This window comes from Penicillium hordei, assembly GCF_028827395.1.
Source record: "Penicillium hordei strain IBT 12815 chromosome Unknown utg000001l_segment0_segment0, whole genome shotgun sequence".
NCBI classification, from domain to species: domain Eukaryota; kingdom Fungi; phylum Ascomycota; class Eurotiomycetes; order Eurotiales; family Aspergillaceae; genus Penicillium; species Penicillium hordei.
This window is the reverse complement of record NW_026623142.1, coordinates 7308586-7334225: the sequence shown is the minus strand read 5'-3', so window position 1 is coordinate 7334225 and position 25640 is coordinate 7308586. Positions and strand designations below refer to the sequence as shown.

Here is a 25640-nt window from a genome sequence, read left to right as displayed (position 1 = left end):
TTTTGCAGCGCTTCCCTTTCATCTCTAGTTCTGGCTATAATCCCATTGTGGTTCCAGTCTTTGGGGAATCTGCGCCTCCGGCGTTAAGGCTGGATGTCGGGTTTTGCTGATGGGCGTTAGTATTGGTCTGGAAGCTCACCCCCTGCTGGTAGTCACCGCTCTGCTGGTGGAAATTGGCTAGCTGGCTGTTCAGCGGGTCTGGATCCATTACTTCCTGAGGTGAAAGGCTTGATGGGGATGGGTATCGGGTTGCGGGTGGATGTTACCCTCATTGTTGAATTGTGTGAGGCATGGGTGTTTGGGCGGAAAAACTTGGGTAATTAATACCTTCCTGGTTGAAGTTGCCGAGGTCGTTGTTGAATGACTCGAGAGACATAGGTGCCTGGGGGAAAAAGTATGGGTATTGGATGCCGGCTTGCTGGTTGACATTGCGTCGATTAAAGGAGTAGGCTTCCTCGGGAACACTCTCTTTGTTGAGGACATCGAATGGTTGGACGAAGGCTTGCTGAAGATGGAAGCCTTGGTTAGGGACACCAAATTGCTGCATCATACCCTGCTGACCCATAGTGCCGTGATTACCTTGGTTATCGGCCTGGTATTCTTCATCGCACATGAAGGGCATGGTTTGCGGTGAATTGGGTCGCCGGTGGTAGAAACCATTCTGCGGGTAGAGGTTGCCCGACTGGCTGTCAGGGCTTTGCTGGTGGACATTGCATTGCTGATGAACATTGCAGGGATGTGAAGCATTACCTTGATGACCAGCATATCCTGGAATGAAAGACATGATGGGAAGGTGTTGATGTTGATTGGAGGCTTACTGTTGATGGGAAGATTGTTGTAGTGGAATTTATTTTGCGAGAATCGCTCTGGCGATGGGAAGCCTTCTGAGGAGTATAAGGAGTATGGCTTTGATTGGGAATCATGACTTCCTCGGTAGTATGTTCTCGATTGTCTCCCATTAGCCCTGGTGGTTTGCAGCCATGCTTTCCTCGTTTGGATCTTGCTGATTCTCCTTCTCAGACCTATTCTTCCTCTTTGGGGGCCCTTGTGTCGGGGTCATGCCTCCCTCGTTGATATCTGCCTCGACCTTCTTAGCCTTGATATTACTACTAGCGGGATCTGCACCCTCGGTACTGATTTTTCGTACGACATGTGGAGGCGGATTCTTGCCCTGCCGCTTCACATCTCATTGCTGAGAGACATTGTCTTGTTGGATATTACCTTCGTGAGAGATTGCAGATAACCAGTGCCATGGTGGTGGGACTTTTATGCCTCGTCCCACTTGAAGATCATGTTTTCCGGTGAATCAACTGGCTCACGATTGCCACGGCCTTGGTGCTGAGGCCGGGCGCGGTCTTGTTGGTGTGGGTTATCTTGATTGCGATCTATTGGCCGATGGTTGGGGTTCTAGCCCAACAACTTGATAGAACCACTGCGTTGAAGGGTTCTCTGATGAGGGTGTCACTTATTGCGATGATATGCAAGTTCAATATGAAAGCAACAAGTCAGGATCGAGACATATTTGGAACCGTGAAGGGTTCATCATTTGCTTCCTCGCCACGCATTGCTTAGTCGTTGCCTATAGGATCTAGAATCTATAATCCCATCCATGGATATCCAAAGGGCGTCCGCAAGGGTTTACCTGACTACATGGATGTGTATATGATAACAAAAATATCAAAAAATATCAAAAACATGTATACTTTTTTGTTGTCTGAACTGAAATATACTATGCACGAAGCCGTGATATTCCCTTCATTGTCGGTTTGGGGGCATTTAGGCCAACGTCCCATGCAATTGTTTCGGTTATTGTGTAAAGACAAACAAAAGGAAGCTTGGTGTCTTACTTCTTACAATTGGACATTGGAATCTGTCTTACAGATAAAGAAAGCTGCGGGAAGCTGTTCAAGCAGTTCATTCATTGACCGAGACATTAGACCATGGAATATAAAAGAAGCTGTTTAATCTCCTACCTCATTTTCGACCCATGAAATAATTTCCAGCCTACTTCATCTTGACATCTTAACATCAACCCCCAACCTACCACCGAGAAAGAAATCCAGACTTAAAAAGGAGAATGCCCTCCCAGTTAGGCTGGATCTGGCCCAAAGACCCACGCCCCGGCAACCCGCAACACTGGCCACGCCGCTGGCGCATCTTTGATGTCCTAGCGAGCAAAGGGCCAGACATCTACGTGGGCCGAATCAACCAGCCCAAAACAAAGACCGGAAGGGCACCCCCTCAAGCCCGGTCCGGGCCTACAAGAGAAGAATGGTCTCGATGGGAGATCGACCCCAACGACTCTGGATCAGACTACAGACCACTACCCTGGGCACGGCGGCCTGCGGCAGAGCGCTACGATTTCCGTACGAGGAAGTACCACATTCCGGACCATGGAACATGGAGTGATGTTCAGTATTGCAATGGGAGAAGAGCTCGGAGGGGGGAATGGAGCGGGAGAGAGGAGGTGCATTGTGTACCGAGGCGATATTGGGATCGGAATGGGGTTGAGTATCCGGCGGAATTTTGGCATGATAACATTTATGGGAAGCACAGGGATTGAAGGCAATACACAGGTTGGAAAAATGTGGTTGAAAGAAAAGCAGAGAAATGAATATGGGGTGATGGGGTGATGGGAGGGTAATTTGCAAGATATTGTGTTTGTTAAATCCAAGTAGTTCTCTTGAATGCTTACAATCATTTTTCTCTCTCAAAGCCAAGATGAGATGGATATAGCCCAATGCGCTGACGTTCTTCCAAAATTCCACTCTAAGTTCCAAGAATGTGCTAGGCTGATATAGGGAGAGAGTCCAATCAGACGCATCCACAGTGCAATGCGTCGAATGTGTATACACGTGCTGGTCCATTAAGAGACTGTTGATCCGCCTGAGGGCGGCGGAGAGTTGGCAGTTGGGCGCCGTTATCAGTCAGACGAGCGCACTTCACGCATGGTGTCTGCTTGATATCCGCATAAGAAGAGATCATGTCCTACATTGGCATTAGCAAGACTCTCCTTCGGAGTCAAGGACAGAACATACCAGCAAGAAAGCAAGGTCCCATTTTCGCGCGCGTGACCCCACACATCCCAGTATAGCATCCTCAAGTTTCGTGGGTGACCGACCAGCGATCTTGCTCGAAACCTCCCAGTCAGAGATTGGGGAGCCAGGGGAAGATACTCCTTTCACCTGGAAGACGACACCAGCTCTAACAAGTGCTACCGCTAGAGAAGTCTCATCCTGGCCCTTGATAACTCGTACACCGGGCATATCCCGCTGAACAAACCGCTCCAAAACATTCTTCCACTCGCCTTCGGTAGACTGCGCTTTAGTACGTTCGGCTTCCTCGTCCACTCGCTGGTGTTCATCTATTTTGGACTTTTCGTTTCGTGCTAGTTCTTCTAGAAGAACGTCATAATCTCTTTCCCACTTCCCCGTCGGCTGAAGAAGCTGGCCGTTGGCTTCCTGAATGCGGGATTCGACATGTGCCCATACAGAAGTCAATTCCGGATCCCGCCACAAGGACTGAAATTGCTGGACATCAGCGACGCGCGCGCGTGCGGCCTCATCCAGATTATCCCGGAGGATCCGTGGAGTTTCAGCGACTGGATTGCCGAGGGATACTTTATCTGGGTTTGCAATAGGCACCAGAGGCTCCAGTAGGCCCTGGGGCATAAATCCACGCAGTTCATGGATCTAGATATCTCATTAACTTGGGTTTGTGGCAGAGTCTGCAACAGCTCATGTATTTACCTTGCGTTCGAGTTCTTGTAATTTTGCTAGTGATGAAACAAGTTGGATCTCTGAGTTCAGCCCTGATGCTTCGCTGTTGCCGTTCGCTGGCCCTTGGGTGGAGTTCTGATTGGTAGTAGCCATCGCTGGGGCTGTTGACAACGATTTTTGTGAGGCACTTGGTTAGACGGCCAAATCCATTAAATTTGGTGTTCTGGAGATGAGTGATATATAGATATATATTGGAATAGGCACTTGACTTGCGCAATGGATAATCAAGCAAGGTGAAAGACAACGAGTTATCGCAGTGATTGTTTTGTGGGCGATGAGGTCACCCTGTGTTGTCTGTTATGTAGGAAATTTAGGAGAAAAATATCCAGAGGCCGGATGAGAGAAAGTGTTTTGATGTTGGATCACAGATAATGATATTTTGTTGCTTAAAGATGCTCCAGTAATGCGAGAATGAGAGGATGTGAGGGAAGAGATGGCCGTGAACCAATCAGGAAAACCCCAGCCACAATCGCTTGTGCCAGAAGTGGCTGATGCAATGCTTACATAATATAGCTTTTTTATAGTTCCGAGGGCTTTTTAATTTTATTTGCTTTGCGAGTCCCAAACATCTACAGGCAGAGTATTGGCACGGCGAGGTGGCAAGAACAAAGAGCAGCCTGTCCTAAATAGGCTTCGGGGTCAATGGTTGGAATGGCCAGCGTTCGAAGCAAACCTTCCAAAGTTGGAATCTTTCCAGCTTCTCACGGATTTCCTGTTTGAGAATCAGCTCATCTAAGATAGTTTTCGGCCCACCGAAACGCATCAAAATTTTAAGAGTCCAAGGTTTGCCCCTGGAAGCAGCACCGAGTCAGTTCCAACTCGCGATGGAACTTTACTGTGGTCATAATCGCGCCCATCATTATCATATTTGATTTTCCTGGTCACCAACTCATTTCCATCCCCATCACCTGCCTCCACTATCTCACCTCGAGACTAGCAATCTGCATCTTGAAGATATTTAATCACAACTCTAAGCCCCCAAAATAGATAGTCAGAGGTATTACGTGGCTGGGTCGGGGTTCATGTGATCGGTTCGGAATCATGGCGCACTATTCTCTTAGAATCTGGATCCCCCCTGGATCCCCGGAGTTTTTCTGACAAGAATTAGTCTTGGCACATAGATGCAATACAATCCACTCCTCTCCGCCCCCATTGTATTTTACCCGGTTGACAGGCCTTACACCTGCACACTGTATATCTTTACAATTCCGATGGATTAGGCTAGGAAGATGGCGGGGTAGATTAAGACCCATGACGATATTCAGCCCGAGCACCATGATGAGAAGCTTGCCAGTGCTGGAGTAGAGCTCGTTTGAATATTGGTGACTCATTCTTGTCTTATAGAACCACGGCAAGCTAGGGGATCCACCGTATTGGCCGAAGCTACAGCCTCCAAACAGAGCCTCAAAAAGTGGGGTATAAATAGCTCAGCCCCCAACACAAAACAAAACACCACATTTGCAACATTCCCGGTTCTTGAAACCACAATAGCAACTATGGCAGGCCAAGATATTCCAGAAGACTTCCTCAGGGGACCATCCCCAAATGCAACCCTCAACATACTCGATTTCGAGCGCACATCCCCACCGATCCCCCAATACAAAGGCCACTTCGCCGCTATAGTGGACAACTTTATGACCGAAGTCGAATGCAAAGAGCTCATCCGTCTAGCAGAAGATTCAACAAGAACCCAACTCCCAGACTCAACCCTCTCGCCTCCCGTATGGGAACAGGCAATGATCAACGCCGGCGGCGGCAAACAAGTAATGTCCATCGACACGCGCAAAGGCGGACGGATCATATTGGACTCACCCAGTCTTGCAGAAAGAATTCTGGAGCGAATTATGCCTTTCATGCGCGAGTGCGAAATCGACCGCCTCCAGGGCAAACCCATTGTTACGGGTCTTGGGCCTGCGAAACGGGGCGAAGTGCTCCGTCTCAGTCGGCTGAATGAGCGTCTTCGGTTCCTGCGTTATGAGGGCGGGGATTATTTCCGGCCTCATTCGGATGGGTGTTTTGCTACACCTGATGGGCTGGAGAAGTCGCTTTACACTATTCACTTATATTTGAATGGAGAAGGTGAACAGGATATGGAGGAGTTACAGCCTCATGTTGAGCGGGCGGAGAAGACGAATCGGTTGTTCGCTTTCGGCCAGAGATGGGATATTGATCTTCAAGATGCCGAGATTGAGTCTGAAGGGGCTCAGGTCGGTGATGGGAGTTGTACTGCGGCTACAGATACCTTGGGGAAGACTGAGAGCCTTCTAGGTGGTGCGACCTCGTTTATGGCTGGTATGAACTCGAGGGAGTCGGTTCGGATATTTCCAAAGACGGGATCTGTTCTGATATTTCAGCAAAGAAACTTGTTCCATGGTGGAGATGATGTGTTTAGAGGTGTCAAGTACACTGTACGGACAGATGTCATGTATGCTACCGAATAAAGAAGAAGTGAGGGTCATTCAAGGCCACATTTTGCCCCTGCATTGTACGCCTGGATTCAAAGGAATCTCAATCTCCGGCTTATTCACCATAGAGTTGAGGTTGAATGTAACGGCATATTTTCACAAGAGCCGTCCACCGCAACGAGTTTCATGTGCACCTCCCGAGGCGACCATTCCAGTAGACCTATCAACGGATCAGCCACTCCCACACTCCATGCCATCATGTCATCCATTCAAAAGATCCCTGGATCAATGAGAATGTGATCACACTCGGAGGGTATAGTCTCTGTCGGGAGGCTGTTTTTTTGGACCAGCAGTACGGATAGTTATCACCCTTCAGCCTCCATAGGTAGTGATCCATGGTTTAGCATGGAGAGTAGTTTTGCCACGAGCTTAAAAACTGCTACGAAAGAAATGTCAATGCGGCCGAAGGTCAAAGGATATCCATTGGATGAGGATGAATAGTTCCAAGGTTGGAAGAATACTGCCTAAACGGGCATAATTTATAAATAGACCATATACCGCCTTCCTAACTAGGAAAGTGCACTGTGCATTCCAACCTTGGAAGGTCAACACAGCGGAAAAATCCGACTCCACCACTGTCCGCAATGCTCTCGTCCACTTGCTTCATACACAGTGGATAATTTAGTTTGATGATTTTTGTGGGAATTGACTTAATCCCCGGGAAGAGACAGTGGAACCTGGACCTTGGCTAACTTAATGCGATACGTCATGTCAACATTTCAAGAAAACGCGCCCCTAGGGCTTCCGGCCTGATGCTCAAGAAAAAGAACACAGACCGTCACAGCCTCAAAACACATTCGACGGAAGTAGGAGTCAACGCAAAAACTTCAACCTAAGGTCTCCAACTGAACAACGAGCTAGAAGCTCCCGCCAAGGGGGTCACAACAAAATACGAAAGAGCGGGGGGAAAGGACTAGCAAATCTGTGGATATGGCACCCCCGGATAACCCGAGATTCGTTCATTTTCAAGATCGACCGAATAATAAATCAAAAGCTCATCTGCAACGTTTTGTTAACCTCGGAAAAGTTTGCGGCTGATATGTGGCAAAGAGACCAAAAAAGAAAACCGGTTAGCTGAACCGCTCGATTTGGGCCTCAACCCTCCAGAACAGAGCTAGGGGGCCTAACGGAGTTCGGCTTCTTCAAAATCCAGTTGCTCATTATAATCTATTAATGTACGGGTAAAAATGTATCCATTTATTGTTTCGGGTTTGGAATGCGATCCGGGAAAGACGGTATGTGGGCTATTCAGAAAGGATTCCCTAGGCAATGTTCTTACCAAGAAACTGTTAAATGAATATCCTATAGTCTCGGGCCCCAATCCACTTCTATCATTCTTCCGTTACACCATTCCAAGGTTCCTGAGGGTGGCGTGAAAATCGTGGCGCGCGTAACCGGGGTTACAGGGCCTCGGGATAATACTCTCGACCTTTGGAGGTCAGACCATCATGCAATTTATTGATTAGTACTTCGTATAACAGGATATGACATAGGGTCATCGATCAGTGATCGACAGCCGACCTGTGTATTTGCGGGGTGAAGCTGCAGCTATACAACGATCTGATTGGTTGGGTTTTGAGGATGTCTTGGATAAAAAAAGAATTTATGTTGGCAGCCATGTGGAGAAATGAAGAGGAAGCAATATAGAGATGAATGCACAAATCATAGCAGGGCTGTCTCACTACGTAAATCCACACATAATTAAGACACCGTTGTGGAGTACCGTATTCCGGGTATTACCTGACTTGACGTTACATCCTTGGATTTGTATTATTCTATTTCGAGCTGGACGAAAGGGCAGAATGTCACCTGCAATAAGGTCAAACTTGATATCACACGGAGAAAATGACATAAATAGCTTCATTCCTCCCATGTTGTCTTCTTCATTCTAACAAACATCCTTCAAAACCAAATACTTCAATCAACTACTCAATCACCCAACCACCCAACTACTCAAACCATCATCATGCAGCTCACTCAACTCATCCTCGCTACCGGCCTTCTGGCCTCCTCAGCTTTCGCTGCTCCCGCAGACACTTCCGTTAAGTCCATGATGGCCGACAGCCCCCAGTGGACCCTCCAGAACACCAAGCGTGTCTGCAACACCGAAGACACCTCCTGCACCTGGACTTTCGGCATCTACCCCGGCGCCGGCAAAGCCACTCCCTGCACCTATGTCGTTAAGGGCAGCCCTGCCTCCCGCGCCAACGGTGGCCCCGTCACCTGCGGCGGATACGCCGTCACTTCCGGCTGGAGCGGCCAGTTCGGCGAGGGGAACGGCTTCACTACTCTCTCTGTTGTCGACAACGCGTCAAGGCAGATCATCTGGCCTGCCTATACCGATAAGCAGCTTGCCGGTGGTAAGGTTGTCAAGCCTGACCAGAGCTACGCCCCTGCTGCTCTCCCTTGAATGAAGATATGATGTTTCGGATTATGAGCTGAACACCGTGTATATCAACCACTTTCCTTAATGACAATCAATGACAAGCGATTGAGCATCTTTGACCTGCTCTCATATATATTTTATACTTTGGATCGGTTGTGGAGACGGGATAACCGCGTAGCACATAATGTTGCTCCTAGCAAGAACAATTCGGCAAGGATAAAAGCGGCATCCGATCCGAACACTTGCTGGGTGGTTTCAGCCCCTATGGGGTCAGGATGTAGTCAGATGTAGTCGGATATATAACTCATTATGTAGCATTATCGAGAGGGTAGAGGTTTCTTTTCAACTATCAAGGACCACCAGTAACTCTTAGTGTCACCCCCTGTACTAGGCAAACAGGGTACACCTAATCATCCCGTGGACGCCTATGTGGATATGTAACTCTATGTAAATATCGACCTGATTATCAAGGCTAGTATATGGGTAGGAATGCACCACTCCTGGAGCTGGTCAAACATTACACTTGTGGTTGAAATTCTATGGCAGACTACTTCATCTTGTAGCAGCACCTGTAAATGCAAAGTTATGCATCCTATGACATCACTATAGGTATAATTAATACTTCTTCGACCTGCAATGGTGTAGTTGAGTATGCATGGTGTCTCATAAATGATGGAAATCTAAGCACCAATACTAAGAAATGAGGGGCACCACTTCTGTAAATCATCTATGCAACCCCGTAGGCCCGTAGGTGGTGGCCCCGAGGACATCTTATCGTATGGCTGAGCGAGAAACAATCTCCTGAGGTGGGAACAAAAGAAGCAAAGTAACAAAGAAAGAACGATGCCAAATGCAGGTTGGGCTCTCAGGTCGGATCTAGTTTACCACAAGCCTCGCTCAAACTTAAGGTTACCACCGCCCACACTACGTCTGAAATTCACCACTTATTGTAGCTCAAATAAGTGGTGCCGTCAGATGTATCAAGCAGCGGGTCAAGAGTGTTATATAGTAGTGAGTCCGTATTATTTTCAAGCCCTCCAGATCTTCGACCCTATGCTGTATCTAGGCGAAACCTATACTCCGAACTAATAGATATGGGCAAACTTAAGGAATAATTGTCATGTCATGCACTATATATATCGGAGCCTGGTCTATCTGAGCGTAACGCTCAGTTATAGTGGTCTTTTTGGCCTAGTTTGTAACTCGCCAGTCCAGGGGCAGGTTGTAACAATAATAACCATATCATTCATTCACTATGAAATTTCTTCTTATTCCATAAATCAATATGATGCCCGATCCATACATGAGGTTTTTATTTCACCCCTTCAAGTGCAGGATTTCTGGTTTGATTAATATCAGTCATCACAAAGCCTTTACTTTTAGCATTGGCTTTCTGCTATTTTGCTCATACCAACACAGCATACTCTAAAACCTCCCGGCCCATAGCACGCATTGGGATGGCTAAGCTTTGTTTAGAATAACTTTGATATAAAGTAAAAGTGAATGAATCTACACTTACTCTGTAGGACATTGGTTAGACCAGAAGCCCGGCTAATTTAAACCATAAGCATTAGCCAACTCTTAGGTCATTCCGTGTTTGTCTTGGATATTGTGTGTGGAACTTGTTAATACACATACAACGCAATCAAACTGTGGGAGATGTGAGTATTGAAATTTCTATTATTTGGATAGAACTATTTTATATAAACCTGTGGTGGTACTGGGTTGAGCAGGTCGTCTGCTACAGGCATAGCATATACCATGGCAGCAAGGAGAGGTAGGATATATAGGAAACTCATTTTTAGGATTGATCCGAAATTGTGAGTGGTAAGCTAGTATGAAAATAAGTTCAGATTAGCTATTATTGACAGAAGGATACGAGGGAACCGAAATAAGGGATGTCGGGAAAACCTGGACTGTTTATTTATGACAGTTGGACCTATGGTTTAGGTTCATGTGAAATTTTACAGTGATTCCTAAACTTTCCTCTCACACACACAAGTGTGCTCAACGCAATGATTAATCAAGTTCTGTACATAGTCAGCAAGCTAGATAAGAAAATAAAACGTAGCAGTAGTGTCGCAGTAGTATAGCAGTAGTAGTACGGAGGATGAGATTCGGGGAATTACACAGAAGAGCCCATTCGTGGACGCTGAGGTTTAGGATATGGAGAAGCTTGTCATTACACCGTTCATGTATGGAGTCAGGACTGCTGTGTAATACTCTCACCTTGTCAAAGTTACATATATAGCCACTTCTTGAAATACGATCTGGTTGAGGAATTCAAAGCTCAGTGTTGATTTGCATTAAAATTAAGTCCTATGGTCGAGCCTGTATGGCATCTGTTTCAAATTCCAACAAATCGATTTAATTTTCATTACCATTAACCTGGTTTCATCCTTTTGGTAAATGCCAATTCTCACGCCTTGATATTCAGCTTTGGTCCATACTTGAAGATTCTAATCGATGCATAGCCTAATCCCGACACGCAGGTCGGAACGCCACCGAACACCCACAAACTGTGCCAATCGAGCGATGCACCACCATTCCTGAGAATTGCACCACCGCTAGGACCACTAGCCAGCACTCCCAGTGCAATGATTGCGTACCCCATGCCAACACGGGTGCCTAACTTCGACTTGTCCGCCGTCAGAATGACCAGACACATAGGCGGCAGTCCGATCAGCGCACCACTCATGAAACCGGACAAAATCGCCATGACAATGACTGCTGCCTTCGAATGAACTGCCATCATGCAGAACATCAACATGCCCAAGGATAGCGCAGCGGGAACGAGAAGGTTAAAAGGACCGAAACGGTCTGCGAGTTTGTTTGGAATTGTACGACCAAAGACCGAAGCTGCGTTGAAGATGGGCACCATGTAGAAGGCCAGACTGCTATCTGTGATGTGGGTTGCCTCGGCGAAGAAGGACAGGTAGAACAAGATAACAAATAATCCCATGTATGCAATAAGCGAGGTGAACACGAAAGCCAGATAAGCTGGGTCCTTGAATGCGGTGGGATCGACCATGGCGCGCACCTTGGGCTGTTGTACGCGCAGACGCATGATGCTAATTGGAATAAGCAGTGTTCCCAGTGCTATGAATCCGATAACGCGCACTGCCCAGGGGAAGCCGATTTTATTGATGAGTCGATACAGAACGATGGGGTAGATGATACCGCCGAGAGCGGACCCCGAAGCTGCCACGCCCATTGCAGCTCCCATCTTAGTCGTGAAGTATTGGGGAATGATGGCGACACATGGAACAAATAGACATCCCGTTCCAATTCCGACGACGAATCCTTGTGTCAGCACAACCTGCCAGAATTCGGAGCACAGACTCAACATCATGTGCCCGAAAACTACCATGAGAGAGCCCACAATGAGGAGCGTTCGGAGGTAGCCGCGGTCATAGATGGGACCGACAAACACCCCGACAAACAGCAGCATGAATGCGGCAATTGACCCCACCCAGGAGATGTCGGACGAGTTAGAGTGGAAAAGAGCACCGGACTCATAGTAGGTTTGATAGGCGCCAAAGGTATTCAGGATGCCCCATGTGTTGAAGTACAGCATAAAGCTGCCAAGTACATTGAGCCATGCTATTGTACCACCGTTCGGAGGTGGGGATGGTCCCAAGGGCTTTTCTTGGGGGATGGATTCTGAAGAAAGAACAAACTTCTCTGTCTTATCGCCCATGTCGATCTTTACGGTGAAATTTGATCAGAGATGAAAACATAGATGAAAATCTCGACTCCGTCTTAAAATCCTCTTTATACATGAGCTTCATTTATCGGGTTATTTCCCCATTTGGTTGTCTCTCGGATGTTGTCAATGTTGTCACTTCATCATTGAGCCACTCGAGATGTTAAACCCCATTGAGAAAATCCCGGAGATTAACCCCATTAGGCTATATCTCGGAGTTATCACTTCAGCCCTAACGTCGATCAAAATGTTACTCCAAGCGTCCAATCAAATCCATCTTTGTCCCTGTCAGAAATGTTCAAGCCTACGATGTGGTGATCCTTTCTCATATACCAGCTGCCTATTATTATTATATTGCCTCCAGTCTTAAAGGTTGCCTATGTTGGCAAATCTACATGTTTTCTGATGGAGTTTTGTTGCCTAGTAGCTTGTGCTGACACGGTGAACTAGATCTTTCTCGTAATCCTGTCAGTCGTGAGACGGTAGATAGCGAGATGGCTCGATATCCATGGAATTGGTCCACCTTTCACTGCCGACGTGCCAGGACCGACGTGACAGCCGCCTACAAAGATTACGGGCCCTTCAAAGCATGGCTACGCGTGCATGCACAAGACTCCATTCTGAATGGATACGAAATTGCTGGCGGTATAAAAGATTCCTTATTCGCGGCTCAATTGGAAGATGATAAGTGCGGAGCGATTAAAGAATGGGTCGGGCTACTGGGGTTTAGCCAGGGTGCCAATCTAGCTGCTAGCATTCTAGCAAACCAGCAAGTCTTCCGCAATAGGAGGGAAATTGTTTAACAGTTTGCTATTCTGCTAGCGGTACGGGGCCTACTGTGATGGCTGAGCCCGGAGTTGCCTATGCGGACCATTGTAATATGTTACCACAATAGCATTGACTAGAAACACTTCAAGGTTATCCTCAGGTATAAAAATTCGATTGGCTCCTCTCTCTCTATCTGACGACCATTGGAATGAAAAACGCCAAAAATCAGATTACATTATAGAGCACCTTTTAGTGCACACTTGTGCAGATGCCACCCTGATCTGAAAAGCAAAGAATACAGTCATTATTAATTCGCTTTCCATAGGCTCTTCACATCCTTCTTGACTGGCTTGAGAAGACCTTTAATCTCCGCCTTGAGCGCCTTCTTGTCTTCTTTAGACCATACTCCACTCCGCTTGGCGGCTCTGAGATCCCGGACGTGGCCTACAAGTAAAGTCGAGATATTCTCCACCGTGCACTTGGTGCACTTCTTCTCATCAGCAATATCATTCAATGCAGCTGCCAGTGTTCGTATGATGTCTTTTGCCTGCGGCTTCTGCAATTCGTGATCGAGAAGCGGGACTTGGCTGGGCCCGTGGGTTAAGCAATCTGGTTTGGGGCTTGCACTAATTGGATTTTAGTTAGCAGCTGCCGCGTTTTAACAAGAAATGGATGGGTTTCTAGATACTTACAGTTTTTGCTGTTGTTTCTCGGTATTATCTAACTCGACGTGGTCGACAGAGGTGTAGGACGGGGCCTTGGAGTCATCGGTCTTGAATTCGGTCATTATGTTCGTATGTAAAAAGTGAGAGTTATAGAGCTTTGGTGAATAGTAGTGTCAGAAAGAGCTTCTGGTTTTTTTTTGCTCTCAATATTCTAGCAGAGTGGTATTTATATCTACACCTCGCCGCGTGGTACTGCGAGGTTACCAAAACGGGGAAAGTCCGATATATCCGAGGATTACCAGATTTGGTACAGCTAAAATGTCCGATCGGGCTCGGGTTTCTTTTCGGGAAGACTATACATCGACAAAGACACGCGAGACAAGATATTTACTAAATCAAAGGGAAGAGAGGTCATCCAACGTCTATGATCTTGAGCCTTGTACTTATCCATTACGTTGTACCATTGATGCAAACCACCACAAACCTCGAATGTTTTTCTCTAACCTTGTTTAAAATCAACTGCAATTTGTTGTCTCAGTTGATCTACTATATCTCTCTCGCCTTTAAAAAAGGTATCTTACAATGATCTGGCCTGTGAAAACATCATGGACGAAGCATATCTCCCCGCCCCACTCCCTCCCTCTTCCGATCCCGCTCCGAGCTCCCTTCAAATTGCAGATCACTACAACCCATTTTGGGCCCAGCTTGAAGCCCTAAATGAATATAGATATTCGTAGTCACATCATCTTGCATGAAAGCTAATATGTACTATGTATCTTGCAAGGGCTTATTTGGTTCTATTCAAGAAATAAACGGGCGGCTGCAGTGCTGTCATTCGCTTTAGGCTGTCTCTTACCTATTGCCCACTTCAGGCAGCTTCGGAGATGGTGGAGAAAATTAAGGGCACAGGGGTATTTCGGTATATTTACCCAAGTGAGATTTTAGATCCGAACCCTGTCCCGTCACTGCCTGATTGAGATGTCTTAAAATAACTTTGGACCCCAAATTAATGTGTTGAAGTGAGAAAGGAGCCTTACCTTGGCCATACATAGCTAGGCCTTTCTCTCTCCCATTTTATACTCACTCTCTCTTCATAGAGATTCAGCTATATTTTTTTGTGGAGTCTGCGATATCCTCAAGAACAAATTTCTTGTTAGAACGCACACACGTGCTCACAATTCGCAACTCGTACCCTGCTCTATCAAGAAAAGCTTGAGTGTACCCACTATGTTTCGCTCACTCCTGGCGATCGCTAGCAGACGCCCAAAATACATCTTTCCCGAAGTCGATCCGATAGTCGATGGAGACGACTGCCGCATCGACTGCAATGACTGCACCGTAAAATGTCCACAAAACGTCAAGATTGACACCACTCTTCCGATGTACGGATTTATCAAGGAGTTCCACGCGCACATACTCGTTGCCACGGGCCAAACAGATTGGGTTCGGAAGGTCGAACAAGAGAATGGTAGTTTAATGGAGGCGTTCAGATCCCACGCAAAGTCCAAGAAAGGGGTTTGTTTCTTTGATCTGGCAGCAAAACCCTGGGAATATGCTAATTGCGTGCTAAAAGCGCCTCATGATCTCCGCGTCGAACCTTGCTCCACCGGGTGGAGAGGTGCCTGATACCTCTAAAACAACCGTCCTCCTACTACCGTCGTTTACCTTTGTGGATGACGTCGCTTACTCGGATGCCCAGCATGTGGTCGAGACGTTCATTGACGTGTCAACGGATATTCCAACCCAGTCCATCAGCAGTCCACGATTGAGTTCCCGACAATGTCCACATGACTACGTAGTCCTACTATGCTCGCATAAGCGGCGTGATGCGCGCTGTGGAATTACCGCACCATTGATCAAAAAGGAGATGGAGCGACATCTGCGCAGAAATAATCTTTACCGAGATATGGATGATGAGCGCCCTGGTGGTGTGGGGATCTTTTTCGTCTCGCACGTTGGAGGACATAAGTTCTCTGCAAACGTGCTAATTTATCGGAAGAAAGAACAGCAGATGATCTGGTTAGCTAGGGTCAAGCCAGAGCATTGTGAGGGGATTGTGAAGCACACAATCCTGGAAGGGAAGGTCGTTCATCCGGATTCGCAGCTTAGAGGGGGATTTGACAGGGTTAAGGGGCTGACAAGCTGGTAATGTCTAAACCAAAATGCTGGAGTTCAGTCTTCATTGATTGGTGCACAGTAACCATAATCCAATATGTACATTATGATCGCCAAACATTTAATCAATTTGTGGCCTAATGACCTAAGATATAGCCTATGGGACTTTTAGGCACCCAATTTCAATCGCTCAATAACGCATCTCCGACCATGAGTGGTGTGTACATCCTGGCAATGATCATAGCTGACGTCTTTGTAGCTCTACCCTTAGTCCTATTGGTAACCATGTATGTTGTTTTCTATGACACTTCTCTCCTAGCATCCCGACGGGCAAATGAATTGGTTACTAGATTCTCTACGGGGCCTGTCGTGGACTACAATTGTAAATGGTATGCTTGGTATTCTGCATCACTGAGCTCAATACCAAATTAATAATATGTTCTCCCTATTAGCCACTTCTCGATATTCAGATTTTAGTGCCACCTCAACGTCTTCCCGTCGCCATGGGACCCATCATATTCAGCCAATCATTTGGAGCAGCGGTATTCCTCAGCCTTGCGCAAACCATATCTAGAAACAGCTTTCAAACTCTCATCGCCGAATATGCACCTTCTGCCAATGCTCAAAATATCATTCATGCCAGGGCTACTGGATTCCGACAGATCGTTTCCGGGACAGGCCTTACAGGCGTATTGATCGCTCAAATCGAAAGCAGGGGAAATGTGGATACCCAGCTGTGATTCTCAGTGGGGGTGAGAGCAATCATTATATGCTGAATGGAGTTCGTTCGCAGATGGTCATCAGAAATCTGGGTCGGGAGCGATTCGCACATTGGTGGCACCGGTGATACTCTTGATATCATCGAAAATTTCAGACATCAAAGTCATTGTCCCGGTGTCTTTGCTCTGGTCACCAGATTTTAAAATTCCAACAACCGCACCATCTTGGGTGTATATCCACGATCCGGAGTCACCCTTCTCAGCAAAGGAGCCATCTGGACCGCTAGCAACCTTGTGTTCCCATGTTGGAATAGTCTGAGCCATCCCGTACTCGTCTAAAGTCTCAGTGAAGCGAACACAATCTAGAAAGCTGTATGTTCCTGTTGTGATTCCGGTAGAGCGACCACATTTGTGGAGTTTCAGGCCGCACAAGGGTTCAAAGTTTGGATCATAGATAAACTGCTCCGGAAGCCACCCTGGGTGTCCAAAGCGGGAATAGTGGAAAGGCTAGAACCAGTGACACATTAGCTGTAAGACGAAGCGTAAAAATAGACATGATAACTTACCCGGTTGCCAGAAATTTTGTCTCCGTGCTGCTGTGGTTGTAACCGCTCGGGGTTGATTTTAATTAGAGCCCAGTCGGTGGATATCAGACGCGGTTCTTGGGTTCCTTCTGTGTTTTTCAACTCCGGCGTTCTATTGAGACCGCTTCCAGCATAAACATGACCTAGAAGGTAGCTGCCACTATCACGCATTGCGATAAAAGCGCTGCGGGTCTCCTCGATGGCCTGGATTTGTCTGACCACTGCACGGTAGTGGGCCTGGGCTGATTCTGGGAGCAATCCATCGTCACCCTTATTCATCTCTTTCTCACACTGCAGAAACCGTGGTGTCCTGAGATCCGCGATAATATCATTATTTCCCTTGATAGTGTTGTCCAAATCTCGCAGTGAAGGATGGTCAACCCATAGAATCTGTTGAGCAACATCAGGGAATGATTCGGACTTTCGAGGATCAAGTGGAGAGAACTCCCAGGTTGCAATGGCTAGATTTACTATATTAGCTTGAGTGTATGATAGTGAAGAGATAATAGCGTACCTTTTCCAGCGTTGTGAATCTTGAACCACTCAGGGTTGCGGTGGTTTGTCGGTGGCCAAACAGCATGGAAACATGTCAGGCCGTAGGTACGCCATTCAGTTTGACCGGAAAACTGGAGTTGTACAAGGCCACCAAGGGTGGAAGTTCCCGCGGAACATTGATGGATTCCGAGGCTAACACCGGGGTGAATCGCTCCCGCACAAACATCTCTATCTAGAGTAGGATTCTGTACGAGTGGCGTATTGCTGTCTCTCTGAAATAAGACGTCCACATCTGCCAAATCAAAGTATGCGAGGATACCATGTAGATGCCGTGCTGCTGTGATGAATGGGTACGTGCTTGTTTTGCGGACTTGAACAATGACAGTGACAGGGTTTAGCTGTCTCACTGTGTCTGTTCCGTATCTCCAACATTCCAAAGCGGTCCACTCACGGAAATCAGCATGCGACAGAATGAAGTCGACAATCGAGGGCCACTTGCGATAGATCGGGTGTCCCCTATTCACAGGGGAGCAGTAGATCCCCCGATTTAGCTGTTCTTCGATCAGCTCAACACAGATCCCGGGGATATCCTTTGCAAGCTCTGGCTGAATATGACGTAAAGCACGGTACCACTTGTCCGGATTTGGCTGATCCGGCATCACAATAAGCATGGTGAGGATAGGTTCAGGTTCCGGGTCAACCTTTGAGATGCGCCCCACAAGCCTCACATAGCTAAACCCAAGCCCATGTTCCCCTAGGATGCTGGCTGTACGGTCTTGAGTTCGAAGGGACAGTCTGGGAACTGTAGAAGGAATATTTGTTTTTGTGAGAGCTGGAAGGGAGCATAGTGTCGGGCCACCAGCACGGTGGGAGGATTTCAAGAATCCATGACTGTCCACATGTACTGAACCACCGAACGGAGAGGAGGATGATGAAGTTGAGTAAAAGCTCAGTGCGTGACAACTAGCCTTCGACAAGGTAGAAGATGTGAATGAGGAGGACATTGTGGTCAATGATGTAAATGCGAGGCGATGTGGTAAGGTAAAAGTGATCACAGAGAGAAGTGAGAGTTTCAGACCAGGTAATAACAGAGAAGTCACAGTTTGAAGCGATCTCACAAAAGATAAGTGAGAATTCCAGGCGAGATGGTAATAGAAAAGTGAGAGTTTCAAGTGATCTGAGAATAGAGAAGTGAGAGTTAGCAAGCTGTGACAAAAGAATCAGAGTTTGAGCTCCGGTCTTAAACAGGCTGCGGCGCAACCAGACCTATACCCATGGCTCAGCGTCGGCAATCTCATGTTCTGCCAGTAACACGACTCCAATGCTTGAAGGATACACATGTTCCATAGTGGCAGACTAGCTCTCTCTTCCCTCCTACATTTATCTGTACAACACACACCACCACAATGCAATACATTGTGCCTCTATGATCTTTCTACTAGATCGTAGATCTTAACAGTACTGATCCATGAGATGCTGCACCGCGTTTTCAAAGTGGATTGGGTCTCTCGTATGAGAAGCGAATATCGTGAAGGGAGAAAGGTGGGTTGTTAACGCTGACTTGACCTGCGATGAATAACTGGCTTACGGAAGATCATATTCTATCCAAGTTTCTCAAGTTCAGGGACAGCACCATCCACTAATGTGGAATGGAGACCGTGGGTGGTATCAAGAGCCTTTGTCTTGATGTTAGACAAGGTGGGGAGAGTGGATATTGTGTCCTTGTCAAGTTCTATGGCAGACTTTGTCCCAGCCAGTGTGAAGTTGTAATGGCTGTTGAAATAGACGATATTCTGACTGGAGCAGAGGAAGCAGTATTTGCCAGTTACAACAGTCGCCATGCATTCTCTGATTCGCCTTCGATAGCAGACATACACTCTTTCTCCGCGCCCCCACTTCTCTTCAACCCACGCCGATTGTAAACATAAAGTTCAACGGTGTCTCTGAAAAATCCCCCACGCAGATCACCAGGACTGAGTTCATTCGTCCTTCGTGCACCACCATATAAGGCGTTTATAAGCCTATTTACACCCGTTTCAAAGCTAGGTGTCTTCAATTCAATACTCTTTCCAATCCACTTCTCAGTTAGCCTGATCATTTCCGTCTCTCAGATCCAATTAGTTAACACGGGAGAATACTCGGCCAAGTAGTGTGGTTCGTGGTCCTTGAAGACCTTCGCTGATATAGCAGCAAGATCATCGAGAGCATCGATACTATTTGCATGTTCTGGTTTCCATCACTTTTCCAGTATGGGATTATCTTGAGAGGCGAGGGCTGCAACGGGATAGGCGTCGAGGAACTACGATTTAGTTAGTACCAAATAATATTAAGTCCGAATAATGCTAAGTTTCATCGTGGGGAATTCAAATATTTCCGGGTTTGAGGATGGTTCAGCAGCCTAATGGACTTAAAAGTCTCTCCTCGATGCAGCTCTTCAAGTCGTGTTGGAGTAAACTCCAATGCTGGGTACCCAGTACACTTGACAGAACATAGTACTTAAAGGAATTATCTTCACGACGTGACTCTGCAAGTGCTGCGTCAACCAGGTTGAAGCCACTTCCTTTCTCGTTGGAATGTAAACTTTCTAGGACGGCGTTGATGATGGCTGTTGCACCAATGAGAAGGTCATGACAGTCAGATAGAAACTGAAGATTGGCTTGGATGATTTCGGCGTCCGGTTAGGAGATTTGTAGATTCTTCGCTGAAGCAATGGAGTGCGCGACTAATCGCAGTCGGAATCGGCCTTCATTACGTAGGAAAGGCATCAATATACCGCATTGTTTACCGCTTGGGCAGGTAATAACGAGGATTTCACTCACGGCTATAGTCAAGGTGAATCAATTAGACAGTAAATGGGGTGGTAAATCGGACTTATTCGGACTTAGGTAGATCGACTACCGATCAGTTGAGCGTCATCGTCTCACTCGGATATACTCTTGGGGTTAACCTTAACCCCGAGCAACAGCAATCATCAGCAATCATATAAGTTTCTCTGGTATCATTTTCGTTCCACACTTACCGATCAAAGAATAGCAACAATGACCTCCAAGATCATCGTCATTACAGGTGATTAGAAGTTGCCTAATGTCATTCCAAGGTCATCTTCGCTAAGTCCCTTTAAGGTGGAAACACAGGGATTGGGCTGGAGACCGTCAAGGCACTCTACCACTCTAAACAGCATTATCATATCCTGCTCGGTGGCCGCAACTTCGAAAAGGCCCAGCTAGCATGCCAGAATGTTATAACCGAAGCGGTACAGAACACCGTGGAGCCGTTCTTGGTTGATGTCGAGAGCGACGAATCGATTGAAGCGGCCTTCGATCAAATTGCAGCCAAGTACGGCCGAGTTGATTGCCTAATCAACAATGCCGGTTTGTCCCACAATATTTCCTAGAAGCACAATCCAACTAACTGACCCCAGGCGCTTCCTTTGATCCCTACATTGACCAAGGCATGACAACCCGGCAGGCGTGGAGCAAGTCCTGGGATGTGAATGTTACGGGCGCACATATCATGACAACCAAATTCCTTCCGCTGCTACTCAAGTCTCAAGACCCCAGGTTGTTGTTTATCACCAGTGGCCTCTCCTCTCTGCAGGGCGCTTCGGACCCCGAGGATCCGAGAAATACCTCTACACCGGCTGGGCTACCTAAGGCTCTACCATTTGTTGGATATCGATCGGCAAAAGCCGGCCTCAACATGTTAATGGTGCAATGGTATAATTTGTTGAGGAGCGATGGCGTGAAGGTTTGGGCAATTTCTCCGGGCTTGCTGGCAACCTCCCTGGGGGGAGACACAGAGTTGTTAAAAAGGCTAGGAGCGCAGGACCCTAAAGTTGGGGGGGAGGTTATTCGTGGAGTTGTGGAAGGCAAGCGGGATGAGGATGCCGGGAAGGTAGTGCGCGAGTATTCGTCGCCGGTTCAGCCTTGGTAATTGCTCAGTACAAAAGAGTCGAGGCCGCAACGGAGAGCTGGACTGCTCCCTGGATCAAAAGGGTTGGCCAGTTGGCCCATCGACTATGCGTGACTCGTGAAATTTGGTAAATTTGGAGGTTATGTGTTCTAAAATCTGTTCTTAAATTTATTGAATAGAAGAACCCTTAGTTGGCCACCTACGCGGCCCTGTCACATGTTTTTGGTAGTCTTTTTGGTAGTCTTTTTGGTAGTCTTTTTGGTAGTCTTTTGGTCTTTTTAGACGTCCTTTTTCTATAATATTGTTTTCCCCTTCTTAATCCTTATAAGTTGGATACAAAAAAGGCGGGAAAAGGCTTCAGTTGTGAAATCGAATTCGTATAACCTTCCACTCAACCTTGAAACCACCTGGGCTGCTATTTCTTTGTGGTGAAATGAAGCCCGTTGTGATACCAACCACCGTGAGACTAGTGGGCTCGGAAATAAAAATCGCCTAGTAAATCATTTCAAAACAAGAGGAACGAAAGACTATTTTCATTTCAAACGATAGACATAACGGGTTGTAAAAAATTGTGAACTTCCTTTAAATGGCATTCTGTAGCAGATCTATTGCATAGACTTGGAAGACAGGCCGCACGAAATTCAACTACCATCTGATGACCTTAGTAGGGAAGTACTCATCAATTAGCTCCATGTAGTAAGGCTGTTCATTAATGTTCACGTTAGCATACGTTCGCGGTAGAATCCAAATATCGAAGGAATAAGCTTACCTTCAGCTTCTCTGGATCAGGGAGTTCATCACTCTTGCTGTACAGATCGTAAGGGTTGAAAGCCCTCACAGCTTCCAGCATCTTATGATCATGTTCATTCATCAACTCATGGTATGCGCCCTCCCGGTGCCACGGGTAGAACGAATGGTACCGAATCATTGCCAGGCCCTCCTCGGGAATTGTAGACTGGTCTTTGACGATATGGTAGAGGTACTCATCGTGACCCCAGCAAAGCATAACGTTGTCCAATCCGCAGCCAGGAGTATAGATTCCAAACTTGGTACTGTAAATCTCGCTGTTGTAGTCCTCGTTGTTCTTGAAGGACTTGTTACCGAAGATGATCCTATCGTCGAAAGCACAGCCAACTGCGAAGGTATCACCAACAACATCCCACTGGCCCTTGGCACCGAAGAAAAAGAGGAGCTTGCCGAGGTCGTGGATAAGTCCGACCAACTGCATCCAGCGAGGCTTTCCTTCTTTACGGATTGCTTCGGCGGACTGCAAAAGATGGGTCATCTGGGACTCGGAGGTATCGGGGTCACATTCGTCAATGAACGTGTTCAGCTTTTCCATCGCCTCCCAAACGGTCATGTGTGCACGAGTCTTGTTTTTGAAATCGTTGCGTGCTTTCAGGTTGTATGCCACTGTCTGAAGGGTGTGTTGCTGGGCGTAGAAGTTCTTGACTTGGTCACAAGCATCGTCAAACTGACGAAATCCGGCTTTGTCTTTGGACTTGTCGAACTCAGATTCATCGTAGAGGCCCTTGTCCTGCTGGTGGTTTGTCTTGTAGACATTGACGGCATCGATATTGTCGGACATTGCCTCGAGGCTGATTGGGGCGGATTGGACTGCGACGGCCATATTTGCGGACTGGCGACTATTCTGGTCTTGTGGTCTTGTTTTGTTTTCAAAGGTTTGTGAAAATTTGGTCTTTGGCTCTATTGCTTCATCCAAGGGTTCGTAGCGAGAAACTTATAGTCTCAGCTCAGAGATATATTGAGCAGTTCCCGGATCGTATTTTCCGTGGCGAGAAGGTCGTTTCAAATCGAGCCCTGGTTATTGATCGGTTCTTGGCTTCCGCTTCCTATGTCATTATCCCCGCTGATATATGATGATCATGGTATATGGTTGACCAGCGTTTTAATGTGGAAAGCGAATTCCGTGCTGGCTAAATTCGTACACCGAGGTATCGCCTCTTAGGTTTTAGATGTCCAAGAAATGGAATGTACCAGTCGCTTTCACGGCTCAAGGCACAATGGGTATGGGGTGATACGACAATGATCATTTCCCACGCAGTTATGGGTATGCTACGTCTAGTGAGAACAAGGACTTATGAATTATTATCATATCGCAGTTCATAGGAACTTATAAGGTCTATCTAATAAACGTTTTAAAATATCTGATGTCGTAATCACGCCGGGAATTCAACGAAAAGGTCAGGTTCCCTCTCGTTCATTACCACGAGAAAACTTTTACCACTTAATATCGTCAATTACGGAAATTCGTGTCTCATCAGAGACCTCGATCTTCTAGACAAGTGCAAACAAGCTTGTTGTCCCTTGGGTCGGCTGAATCAGACCCTGAAGTAGTGGTTTCCGGGGCACCTAGGTGTCTGATGTGCGGGACTCTGCTGAGTACATCGTTCACCAAGTCCAGAATCGGGGAATTCTAATGTTATATTGTTAAAGACGTAGATATATTTTCAATTCAGGGCTGATGATAGGTGAACTAAAGATAGGACAAGATGCGGGATGCCCCACACCAAAACAACCTTATCTCTCGGCCTCCATTTTCCGAATCATCCACGGACGTGTACTATGGAGTCATCTAGCTCAAACACAGCTTCGGAATTACCAGCGAGTGGTTTGTGTGAGAATTCATGCTTCATCTCTCGCAGCAGAATGACTCCTTCTCGCATAATACCGTTTCTTGATTTAGTGGATCTGCTTTCTTACTTGGCTGCTACGGGCTTCTCATGGGTTCGAATTTTTACTAATTCTAGGTGTAATGATATTCCAATCCCTAGCCAATTACCTAAAAAAAAAGGGCAAGCTCCAGACAAAATTGTCTCTTAGCTTCCATATTCATCATGACTGCGAGGTCATTCATTGGGCGTTTAATTATGAGACGCAAAAACGAACCCCCGGCACGATGATCGAAATATCAATCTTATCCACCATTTCGGCGCGTCGTGCAAACCATGTGATCTGCACAAAATATTGTTCTATTTCCTTGAGGATCGGGGTTGTTCTACTTTTTGAATTTGATGTTCAGGTTCCAGAAGAATAATATAACTATAGGTTGCCCTGGAATATAAGCAGCCTACTCGGGGAAAATACTATCATCCAGAACCCCTTCATTTTCCATGTGCCGCGCATTCCTAAATTCTCAAGAAATCATTGCTTTATCATTTCTGGTCTACAAATACCCTGCTTGTTCGGATTCGGCGAATTGGGGCCCTGACAGCCAAGGCAGAAATATTATGAATCCGGCTCATCCCTGGTAACGTCGAGCTTACAATTGACCTTAATCGGCATGTCGATTTTGTCATTGCTTTTCACAGCAGATCGTATAAAAGAGTCTCAAACTCGGACGAAATTCCTAACCAAAATTTCTCATAGCATCAACCCAAATCATTGAGACAATTTCCTTTCACGTCCTCTCAAAATGTCCTCAACCAACAACATCGCATTCACCGCCCCGATCAACCCACCAGGCGCAACACCCGTTGTAACTCCCGAACAAATATGGAACGGCCTCCTCCTCAAGATCCGCTCCGCAGAGACATTCGTTCCAGGAGCGATCCAATCCACCAAGGTCGTCAGTGACTCCGTCGACCCATCGACCGGAAACCCCGTCACCGTTCGCGAAGTCCTCTTCCGCGAAACCCAGAAAACAGTTCAAGAGACTGTCACAACTTTCAAGCCTACCCGCGTAGACTTTGAGCAGCCGGATGGAAGCAAAATCAGTAATGTGATCAGTCAAGGAGCTGGTGGGGAGCTATACATGACGTATATATTCGAGTGGAGACACCCCGGCGTTTCGGAGGAGGAGTTGGCGGCGCTGCTCGGCAAGGAGAAGAAGATGAGCCAGATGGCGGTTGAGGGGACAATCAAGGTGTTGAGGCAATTGGTCGAGGAGAAGAAACTTTGAAGTAGATGAGCGGTGGGAAAACGCCGTGCTTGACCCACGATATCATGAATTCAACATTCGGCCCTCGATCATCTTCTCAGTAAACCTCACCCCATAATCACCACATCTTTCATGTAGCGTATTA

At 46.9% G+C, this 25640-nt stretch overlaps 17 protein-coding genes across 17 annotated transcripts; 8 read left to right on the top strand and 9 right to left on the bottom strand.

The window, feature by feature from the left end:
* Positions 1–34: 34 nt before the first annotated feature.
* N7537_002761 (uncharacterized protein) lies at positions 35–784 on the bottom strand (the record flags this gene model as incomplete). The annotated part of the gene is made up of 2 exons (XM_056893819.1): positions 35–198; positions 328–784. 2 exons carry the CDS (start codon positions 782–784, stop codon positions 35–37), a joined length of 621 nt encoding a protein of 206 aa, XP_056758814.1.
* Positions 785–958: 174 nt separating this feature from the next.
* Positions 959–1253, bottom strand: N7537_002760 (uncharacterized protein; the record flags this gene model as incomplete). The annotated part of the gene is made up of 2 exons (XM_056893818.1): positions 959–1133; positions 1222–1253. The coding sequence occupies 2 exons, from the start codon at positions 1251–1253 to the stop codon at positions 959–961; spliced, it is 207 nt and encodes a 68-aa protein (XP_056758813.1).
* An 824-nt stretch (positions 1254–2077) lies between these two features.
* Positions 2078–2563, top strand: N7537_002759 (uncharacterized protein; the record flags this gene model as incomplete). Its single annotated transcript, XM_056893817.1, has 1 exon — positions 2078–2563. One exon carries the CDS (start codon positions 2078–2080, stop codon positions 2561–2563), a length of 486 nt encoding a protein of 161 aa, XP_056758812.1.
* Positions 2564–2814: 251 nt separating this feature from the next.
* Positions 2815–3905, bottom strand: N7537_002758 (RNA polymerase II mediator complex subunit MED27 domain-containing protein; the record flags this gene model as incomplete). Its single annotated transcript, XM_056893816.1, has 3 exons — positions 2815–2988; positions 3039–3692; positions 3750–3905. Coding segments are annotated over 3 exons (984 nt in total), but the record flags the coding sequence as incomplete, so codon positions are not given.
* Positions 3906–5275: 1370 nt separating this feature from the next.
* On the top strand, positions 5276–6220 carry N7537_002757 (uncharacterized protein; the record flags this gene model as incomplete). Its single annotated transcript, XM_056893815.1, has 1 exon — positions 5276–6220. The coding sequence occupies one exon, from the start codon at positions 5276–5278 to the stop codon at positions 6218–6220; it is 945 nt and encodes a 314-aa protein (XP_056758810.1).
* Positions 6221–8210: 1990 nt separating this feature from the next.
* N7537_002756 (uncharacterized protein) lies at positions 8211–8654 on the top strand (the record flags this gene model as incomplete). Its single annotated transcript, XM_056893814.1, has 1 exon — positions 8211–8654. One exon carries the CDS (start codon positions 8211–8213, stop codon positions 8652–8654), a length of 444 nt encoding a protein of 147 aa, XP_056758809.1.
* A 2395-nt stretch (positions 8655–11049) lies between these two features.
* N7537_002755 (uncharacterized protein) lies at positions 11050–12330 on the bottom strand (the record flags this gene model as incomplete). Its single annotated transcript, XM_056893813.1, has 1 exon — positions 11050–12330. One exon carries the CDS (start codon positions 12328–12330, stop codon positions 11050–11052), a length of 1281 nt encoding a protein of 426 aa, XP_056758808.1.
* Positions 12331–12830: 500 nt separating this feature from the next.
* N7537_002754 (uncharacterized protein) lies at positions 12831–13139 on the top strand (the record flags this gene model as incomplete). The annotated part of the gene is made up of 1 exon (XM_056893812.1): positions 12831–13139. One exon carries the CDS (start codon positions 12831–12833, stop codon positions 13137–13139), a length of 309 nt encoding a protein of 102 aa, XP_056758807.1.
* A 272-nt stretch (positions 13140–13411) lies between these two features.
* Positions 13412–13891, bottom strand: N7537_002753 (uncharacterized protein; the record flags this gene model as incomplete). Its single annotated transcript, XM_056893811.1, has 2 exons — positions 13412–13730; positions 13797–13891. The coding sequence occupies 2 exons, from the start codon at positions 13889–13891 to the stop codon at positions 13412–13414; spliced, it is 414 nt and encodes a 137-aa protein (XP_056758806.1).
* Positions 13892–14996: 1105 nt separating this feature from the next.
* Positions 14997–15918, top strand: N7537_002752 (sucrase/ferredoxin-like domain-containing protein; the record flags this gene model as incomplete). The annotated part of the gene is made up of 2 exons (XM_056893810.1): positions 14997–15284; positions 15343–15918. 2 exons carry the CDS (start codon positions 14997–14999, stop codon positions 15916–15918), a joined length of 864 nt encoding a protein of 287 aa, XP_056758805.1.
* Positions 15919–16387: 469 nt separating this feature from the next.
* On the top strand, positions 16388–16624 carry N7537_002751 (uncharacterized protein; the record flags this gene model as incomplete). Its single annotated transcript, XM_056893809.1, has 1 exon — positions 16388–16624. The coding sequence occupies one exon, from the start codon at positions 16388–16390 to the stop codon at positions 16622–16624; it is 237 nt and encodes a 78-aa protein (XP_056758804.1).
* A 60-nt stretch (positions 16625–16684) lies between these two features.
* Positions 16685–18686, bottom strand: N7537_002750 (uncharacterized protein; the record flags this gene model as incomplete). Its single annotated transcript, XM_056893808.1, has 3 exons — positions 16685–17110; positions 17170–17657; positions 17702–18686. The coding sequence occupies 3 exons, from the start codon at positions 18684–18686 to the stop codon at positions 16685–16687; spliced, it is 1899 nt and encodes a 632-aa protein (XP_056758803.1).
* Positions 18687–19283: 597 nt separating this feature from the next.
* Positions 19284–19523, bottom strand: N7537_002749 (type I iterative polyketide synthase; the record flags this gene model as incomplete). The annotated part of the gene is made up of 1 exon (XM_056893807.1): positions 19284–19523. The coding sequence occupies one exon, from the start codon at positions 19521–19523 to the stop codon at positions 19284–19286; it is 240 nt and encodes a 79-aa protein (XP_056758802.1).
* A 266-nt stretch (positions 19524–19789) lies between these two features.
* On the bottom strand, positions 19790–20503 carry N7537_002748 (uncharacterized protein; the record flags this gene model as incomplete). Its single annotated transcript, XM_056893806.1, has 3 exons — positions 20406–20503; positions 20090–20327; positions 19790–19908 (listed from the first exon to the last, which is right to left on the bottom strand). The coding sequence occupies exons 1-3, from the start codon at positions 20445–20447 to the stop codon at positions 19790–19792; spliced, it is 399 nt and encodes a 132-aa protein (XP_056758801.1). The 5' UTR covers positions 20448–20503.
* Positions 20504–20720: 217 nt separating this feature from the next.
* Positions 20721–21615, top strand: N7537_002747 (uncharacterized protein; the record flags this gene model as incomplete). The annotated part of the gene is made up of 3 exons (XM_056893805.1): positions 20721–20748; positions 20805–21053; positions 21104–21615. 3 exons carry the CDS (start codon positions 20721–20723, stop codon positions 21613–21615), a joined length of 789 nt encoding a protein of 262 aa, XP_056758800.1.
* A 624-nt stretch (positions 21616–22239) lies between these two features.
* Positions 22240–23224, bottom strand: N7537_002746 (inositol oxygenase; the record flags this gene model as incomplete). Its single annotated transcript, XM_056893804.1, has 2 exons — positions 22240–22296; positions 22364–23224. 2 exons carry the CDS (start codon positions 23222–23224, stop codon positions 22240–22242), a joined length of 918 nt encoding a protein of 305 aa, XP_056758799.1.
* Positions 23225–25030: 1806 nt separating this feature from the next.
* N7537_002745 (SRPBCC family protein) lies at positions 25031–25516 on the top strand (the record flags this gene model as incomplete). Its single annotated transcript, XM_056893803.1, has 1 exon — positions 25031–25516. One exon carries the CDS (start codon positions 25031–25033, stop codon positions 25514–25516), a length of 486 nt encoding a protein of 161 aa, XP_056758798.1.
* Positions 25517–25640: the final 124 nt, after the last annotated feature.